Below are 8,055 nucleotides of genomic sequence, written 5' to 3'. Positions count from 1 at the left end.
AAATGGATGTTCTAGAATTGTTAATATGTTTGTCGTCCCACGTTTTATCTTCATATCAATATTTATACTTTCATATAAAATTAACAAAATAGTGTGTACAAAGGCCTATACTACGGCTTACACGCAATATAGCGACTCTTTTTTTTTTTGTGAAATTTTTCGTTTTAACCTTTTTTTACAATAAATACAATAAAAGCAAGGATTAAAAACTATCCAATCTTGTAGAAAATTTATTCATCAACAGGATAAAACTATGTGGGCATTGCTGAGAGATTTAGTTAGTCAGCATTATTCAAGGGATATCAAAATTGAGCAATTTCCTTTTTCGTTTGTTTTGATAGACCTATTTCGCTACTTGTTTTTTGTTTAACTTATTTCGCTAAAACCTCTTTTTACGCAAAATCCAATAAAAGCAAGTATTAAGAATAAGCCAGTTAAGTAAAAAATTGATTGATAAAGCGTATAAAATTATGTGGGCCTGAATAAGTGTTCTATATAGCTAGTAATATTCGTCGGAATATCAAAAACGAGGAATATGTAAAATAGAACTTGAATTCGTCTGTATATTTACGGTATATTTTTAAAATGAGGCGGTATATTTCGGTGCTGTTCTGAGGGTCATACTGTAGAAATACTGTTTTTCGCCGCGCTCGCATGGTACTTTTGTCAATTTCATCAATCTATTAATTTAATTTTCAATGCTATATAGAAATCCAATAAAAGCAAGTATTTCGAATAGGCCAATCATGTATAAAATTGATTCATCAATCGTACAAAATTGAGTGGGCATGGCTAAATGTTCTGTATAGATAGTATAATTCAACGGAACAAAGAACTGGTCGTTTTTTGAATCGATTTTGAGTTCGCCACAGTTCGCTTTAGCAACAATGAGTCCTATTCCATACACACTGTTGCGGCACCATTTCCTTGAAAACTGTATTTTAGTCAAAATAAAATACATTAAGGTAATTAAAAGAAGCAATCTTGTAAAAAATGTATTTATCTATGGGATAAAGCTAAGTGGGCATCTATGTATATAGCTTGAAATATAGGCAACACCCGATTCGCCGCAGTTTCGCTTTTGCAATAATGAGTCTCATTCCATACACAAACATGTTGCTAATTCCATGCACACATAACCTGGGGGAAATTGGATGTTATAGATTTGTGAATATGTTTGTCTTCCAAGTCTCAGTAGGTATCAGGATCGAGATAAATATATACAAGATACTAATAATACACATGAATAAGTCAAAAACATATCAATTTGAGAAAAGGTCTTAATAAATTGCGGTTGATCTACATATAAAATTAACGAAATAGGGTGCACAAAGGCCTATACACGTATCATGTCTTCAAATACTAGCAACATTGCGACTGTTTTTTTTGTTGAACTATTTTGTTTAAACCTTGTTTTAGTCAAAATACAATAAAAGCAAGGACTAAAAACTAACCAATTGTGTAGAAAATGTATTCATCAATGAGCTAAAATTATGTGGGCACGGCTAAATGTTCTATATAGCTGGTAATATTCGACGGAATATCAAAAACGAGGAATATATAAAATAGAACTTGAATTCGTCAGTATATTTACGGTATATTTTTAAAATGAGACGGTGTATTTTGGTATATTTCTAAGAGTCCGACCGTATATTTGATCGATAAGTTCACGGTAACACTGATAAGGTAAATAAATATTTCGTAAATAAATAAATTAATAGATCCGATTTATGTAAATCTGGAGAGATTCAAGTCCCTGCTACTGCTGAAGTGAACGCCGGATTGTCCTCTCCCCGTGCGCTGCAGGCTGTGCTGCTTGGCGTGGTGGAGATAGTGGGCGTAAAAGTGGGTCCAACTCCTGCTAATAGATACAAAAACACAGATTTGTGACAACGAATCCAAAGGCCAAACTGACCAATCAGTCAAACAAAAAACCACGGAACATGTAAATAATGTTGAAAATGTTCGTAAAAATTTATACTTACCACCTCATTGTATACAGGGGCAAACACAGAACTGCGCAGCAAGATGCCATATTCATCGCATTTATGGAGAGACACCCAATGATAGCCAAAAACTACCTCAAGGGTGATAAGCTGGCAGCTGAAGCCGCCTGGAAGCGGCTTCCAAAGGAGTTAAATAGCGTGGGTCCGCCTGTCAAATAAGTTTGTGAGTGGAAAAGAGTAAGTGCCGAGCAATTGCGCTATGTTCCGTCATCTCACTTGGCTCTTGATAGGTATGGAAAGACTGGAAAAGCTGCATTCGTAAAAAGATTAACAATAACAGGCTGGAAGATTCAAATGCCTGCGGCAAAGGCTCGCTGTATCAGGATACACTCCCTGCTCTAGAGGATGCAGTGGCCGTGATCTGTGACTTGTATGATAAGCCCGACAGAGTAGTCGAATCTCGTCCAAAGGCACGTCCTGAAATTTCCAACCGTTTGCAACTGCAGGACATCAAGACCGACCACGACGAGGTCACAGCCACAGATGACGGTAAGACAAAAATATCAAGCCGCAAAAAATGTATGTACTATTTTTTTTTATGTAAAGATGATGAGGAAGAAGACTGCTCCAGCCGGATCAATGACAGATATATGGGCGTGAAATTGGAGCGCACTAGCACTTCGCAAACTCCATCTGCCAAAAAGCGCAAGCTGGTTCAAAATGATGTAAATGAATTAGAAATTGAACACGAGAGCACGGTGCCGATGCTAATGGACATTGCAAAGGAGCTGCGGGACATGAATAGACAAACTCGCTTGACCGCCCAGCGCACAGAAGCCAATACGGACGCGCTTTTGGCTCTAGGCACACAGATCTCAGACCTAATGCGGCAACAGCTCAAGGAGCGCAAGCGTCTTAATGCTATAATGGAGAAATTTGTTCTCAAAATCGAAACAACCGACTAACTAGTTCCACTATTTTAATTATGGTTTGCTAAAGAAAATATTGAAAGTGTCCCTCAAGACCTAATGTTTGACCAGGAAAGAAAGATCTGTCCACTTTTTCAAACATTTAAGATTATTATAATTAATGTAAACTAGGCGCATAATGGGGAACCATGGGCATTTTTGAGAGATGTGAAACGTCGATTGGACAAACGATAAAATAAACAATTTGTTTGCTTTGGCAAATATTTTGATACTCAACAGACACGCAGTTGGTTTTGGCGGGAACCTTTTGAATTGAATTTTCTTGTCAAAATTGTGTAGTGTACTGTTTTTTAATCCCAATATCGTTTCTGGGTCTTTCGTTCAACGGTTTCCGGGTCAGAGGCTCACGAATACAATTATTGATGAGCATATGAATGGGAAAATTATGCATTAATGACTATGAACTATACAATTCTTAAATAAGCTGCTTTTATAGTATTGCTAGTTAGGCTTGCAAAATGAAATAAAGTTCATATATATATAGTTGCACATATATAATTTAAGCGCATTAACATAAATATGAGCCTCTATATGTCACGATTTTACTATGTTTAAATATATTTAATTCTATAATTTATTTTAAACACCATGTCTAGCTCACAAATTTGTATGCTTGCAAATTTTTATGCTTTTTGTAGAATTTTCCAGTATTTTTCAAGACGCGCTTTGGAGTCACCCTCTTGTCCAATGCAGCAATGTACAAATTTTAATTTTATAAGCAATAAAATAAAAGGTGTCCTTAGAATTAACCAATCTTGTTGAGAGTAGATTCATCAATCGGATACAATTATTTTTCCAAGGAAGGGGGTCCCAGCTAGCTAGTAATATTGAACCGAATATAGAAAACGAGGAGTATGATGGAGTTTGGTATATTATTGGTATTTTTTGAAACTGTGAAGTGTATTTCGGTATATTTCTGAGCAAGCCAGCTGGCGCGGATTTCATTTTTATACCCGATACTCAAAATGAGTATTGGGGTATATTAGATTTGTGGTAAAAGTGGATGTGTGTAACGTCCAGAAGGAATCGTTTCCGACCCCATAAAGTATATATATTTTTGATCAGCATCAATAGCCGAGTCGATTGAGCCATGTCTGTCTGTCCGTCCGTCCGTCTGTCCGTCTGTCCGTCCCCTTCAGCGCCTAGTGCTCAAAGACTATAAGAGCTAGAGCAACGATGTTTTGTATCCAGACTTCTGTGATATGTCACTGCTACAAAAATATTTCAAAACTTCGCCCCGCCCACTTCCGCCCCCACAAAGGACGAAAATCTGTGGCATCCACAATTTTAAAGATACGAGAAAACCAAAAACCAATTTCTATTTGGCGCCTAAGTTTGGTGGGATTTTTTTGCGATTTCCTCTGATGGGATTTTTCCTCGCCACAATGTCCTTTTTCAGCTCAACAGTGTCCCAACATTCAATTTGTATGGGCCAGACTCATGCAACATTTTGGATACCCTGGGGAAATGGATGTTCTAGAATTGTTAATATGTTTGTCATCCCAGGCAAAAACAATTTATTTTCAATATATTTTAATATTATTCAATATTATTTAATTTTATTTTCAATATTTCAACGATATTTTAAAGCTTATTGTCTTCTTGGTCCCTACAAGAATAGGTATCAGGATCGAGATATATATACAAAACACTCATCATATACATGAATATGTCTAAAAAAATGTAAATTTGAGAAAAGGTCTTTATTAGTTACGTTTTATCTTCATATCAATATTTATACTTTCATATAAAATTAACAAAATAGTGTGTACAAAGGCCTATACTACGGCTTACACGCAATATAGCGACTCTTTTTTTTGGTGAACTTTTTCGTTTTAACCTTTTTTTACAATAAATACAATAAAAGCAAGGATTAAAAACTATCCAATCTTGTAGAAAATTTATTCATCAACAGGATAAAACTATGTGGGCATTGCTGAGAGATTTAGTTAGTCAGCATTATTCAAGGGATATCAAAATTGAGCAATTTCCTTTTTCGTTTGTTTTGATAGACCTATTTCGCTACTTGTTTTTTGTTTAACTTATTTCGCTAAAACCTCTTTTTACGCAAAATCCAATAAAAGCAAGTATTAAGAATAAGCCAGTTAAGTAAAAAATTGATTGATAAAGCGTATAAAATTATGTGGGCCTGGATAAATGTTCTATATAGCTAGTAATATTCGTCGGAATATCAAAAACGAGGAATATGTAAAATAGAACTTGAATTCGTCTGTATATTTACGGTATATTTTTAAAATGAGGCGGTATATTTCGGTGCTGTTCTGAGGGTCATACTGTAGAAATACTGGTTTTCGCCGCGCTCGCATGGTATTTTTGTCAATTTCATCAATCTATTAATTTAATTTTCAATGCTATATAGAAATCCAATAAAAGCAAGTATTTCGAATAGGCCAATCATGTATAAAATTGATTCATCAATCGTACAAAATTGAGTGGGCATGGCTAAATGTTCTGTATAGATAGTATAATTCAACGGAACAAAGAACTGGTCGTTTTTTGAATCGATTTTGAGTTCGCCACAGTTCGCTTTAGCAACAATGAGTCCTATTCCATACACACTGTTGCGGCACCATTTCCTTGAAAACTGTATTTTAGTAAAAATAAAATACATTAAGGTAATTAAAAGAAGCAATCTTGTAAAAAATGTATTTATCTATGGGATAAAGCTAAGTGGGCATCTATATAGCTTGAAATATAGGCAACACCCGATTCGCCGCAGTTTCGCTTTTGCAATAATGAGTCTCATTCCATACACAAACATGTTGCTAATTCCATGCACACATAACCTGGGGGAAATTGGATGTTATAGATTTGTGAATATGTTTGTCTTCCAAGGCTCAGTAGGTATCAGGATCGAGATAAATATATACAAGATACTAATAATACACATGAATAAGTCAAAAACATATCAATTTGAGAAAAGGTCTTAATAAATTGCGGTTGATCTACATATAAAATTAACGAAATAGGGTGCACAAAGGCCTATACACGTATCATGTCTTCAAATACTAGCAACATTGCGACTGTTTTTTTTGTTGAACTATTTTGTTTAAACCTTGTTTTAGTCAAAATACAATAAAAGCAAGGACTAAAAACTAACCAATTGTGTAGAAAATGTATTCATCAATGAGCTAAAATTATGTGGGCACGGCTAAATGTTCTATATAGCTGGTAATATTCGACGGAATATCAAAAACGAGGAATATATAAAATAGAACTTGAATTCGTCAGTATATTTACGGTATATTTTTAAAATGAGACGGTGTATTTTGGTATATTTCTAAGAGTCCGACCGTATATTTGATCGATAAGTTCACGGTAACACTGATAAGGTAAATAAATATTTCGTAAATAAATAAATTAATAGATCCGATTTATGTAAATCTGGAGAGATTCAAGTCCCTGCTACTGCTGAAGTGAACGCCGGATTGTCCTCTCCCCGTGCGCTGCAGGCTGTGCTGCTTGGCGTGGTGGAGATAGTGGGCGTAAAAGTGGGTCCAACTCCTGCTAATAGATACAAAAACACAGATTTGTGACAACGAATCCAAAGGCCAAACTGACCAATCAGTCAAACAAAAAACCACGGAACATGTAAATAATGTTGAAAATGTTCGTAAAAATTTATACTTACCACCTCATTGTATACAGGGGCAAACACAGAACTGCGCAGCAAGATGCCATATTCATCGCATTTATGGAGAGACACCCAATGATAGCCAAAAACTACCTCAAGGGTGATAAGCTGGCAGCTGAAGCCGCCTGGAAGCGGCTTTCAAAGGAGTTAAATAGCGTGGGTCCGCCTGTCAAAGAAGTTTGTGAGTGGAAAAGAGTAAGTGCCGAGAAATTGCGCTATGTTCCGTCATCTCACTTGGCTCTTGATAGGTATGGAAAGACTGGAAAAGCTGCATTCGTAAAAAGATTAACAATAACAGGCTGGAAGATTCAAATGCCTGCGGCAAAGGCTCGCTGTATCAGGATACACTCCCTGCTCTAGAGGATGCAGTGGCCGTGATCTGTGACTTGTATGATAAGCCCGACAGAGTAGTCGAATCTCGTCCAAAGGCACGTCCTGAAATTTCCAACCGTTTGCAACTGCAGGACATCAAGACCGACCACGACGAGGTCACAGCCACAGATGACGGTAAGACAAAAATATCAAGCCGCAAAAAATGTATACTATTTTTTTTTATGTAAAGATGATGAGGAAGAAGATGACTGCTCCAGCCGGATCAATGACAGACATATGGGCGTGAAATTGGAGCGCACTAGCACTTCGCAAACTCCATCTGCCAAAAAGCGCAAGCTGGTTCAAAATGATGTAAATGAATTAGAAATTGAACACGAGAGCACGGTGCCGATGCTAATGGACATTGCAAAGGAGATGCGGGACATGAATAGACAAACTCGCTTGAACGCCCAGCGCACAGAAGCCAATACGGACGCGCTTTTGGCTCTAGGCACACAGATCTCAGACCTAATGCAGCAACAGCTCAAGGAGCGCAAGCGTCTTATTGCTATAATGGAGAAATTTGTTCTCAAAATCGAAACAGCCGACTAACTAGTTCCACTATTTTAATTATGGTTTGCTAAAGAAAATATTGAAAGTGTCCCTCAAGACCTAATGTTTGACCAGGAAAGAAAGATCTGTCCACTTTTTCAAACATTTAAGATTATTATAATTAATGTAAACTAGGCGCATAATGGGGAACCATGGGCATTTTTGAGAGATGTGAAACGTCGATTGGACAAACGATAAAATAAACAATTTGTTTGCTTTGTCAAATATTTTGATACTCAACAGACACGCAGTTGGTTTTGGCGGGAACCTTTTGAATTGAATTTTCTTGTCAAAATTGTGTAGTGTACTGTTTTTTAATCCCAATATCGTTTCTGGGTCTTTCGTTCAACGGTTTCCGGGTCAGAGGCTCACGAATACAATTATTGATGAGCATATGAATGGGAAAATTATGCATTAATGACTATGAACTATACAATTCTTAAATAAGCTGCTTTTATAGTATTGCTAGTTAGGCTTGCAAAATGAAATAAAGTTCATATATATATAGTTGCACATATATAATTTAAGCGCATTAACATAA

The 8,055-nt window shown here is 36.3% G+C and overlaps 1 protein-coding gene and 1 pseudogene across 2 annotated transcripts; both read left to right on the top strand.

Annotated features, from left to right (window-relative positions):
* The first annotated feature begins 1,642 nt into the window (after positions 1-1,642).
* Positions 1,643-3,416, top strand: LOC117193570 (annotated as a pseudogene).
* A 2,842-nt stretch (positions 3,417-6,258) lies between these two features.
* Positions 6,259-7,571, top strand: LOC117193530. 2 transcript variants are annotated; one of them, XM_033398277.1, is made up of 5 exons: positions 6,271-6,288; positions 6,347-6,547; positions 6,605-6,785; positions 6,839-7,097; positions 7,153-7,571. In XM_033398277.1, coding segments are annotated over exons 2-5 (804 nt in total). In that variant the 5' UTR covers positions 6,271-6,288; positions 6,347-6,545; the 3' UTR covers positions 7,515-7,571. The 2 variants fall into 2 exon arrangements, with proteins under 2 accessions (XP_033254167.1, XP_033254168.1); XM_033398276.1 differs by having other exon boundaries at positions 6,259-6,547.
* The last annotated feature ends 484 nt before the right edge of the window (positions 7,572-8,055 follow it).

The sequence above is a fragment of the Drosophila miranda genome (genome assembly GCF_003369915.1).
Source record: "Drosophila miranda strain MSH22 chromosome Y unlocalized genomic scaffold, D.miranda_PacBio2.1 Contig_Y2_pilon, whole genome shotgun sequence".
NCBI classification, from domain to species: Eukaryota; Metazoa; Arthropoda; class Insecta; order Diptera; family Drosophilidae; genus Drosophila; species Drosophila miranda.
This window is presented reverse-complemented; position numbering and strand designations above follow the sequence as displayed.

What these genes read in the sequence shown, in the direction of transcription:
- LOC117193530 (XM_033398276.1), top strand. An exon ending in AAGTTTGTGAGTGGAAAAGA is followed by an intron (nt 6,786 to 6,838) that starts GTAAGTGCCGAG and finishes GGCTCTTGATAG; the next exon opens with GTATGGAAAGACTGGAAAAG. An exon ending in GGTCACAGCCACAGATGACG is followed by an intron (nt 7,098 to 7,152) that starts GTAAGACAAAAA and finishes TTTTATGTAAAG; the next exon opens with ATGATGAGGAAGAAGATGAC.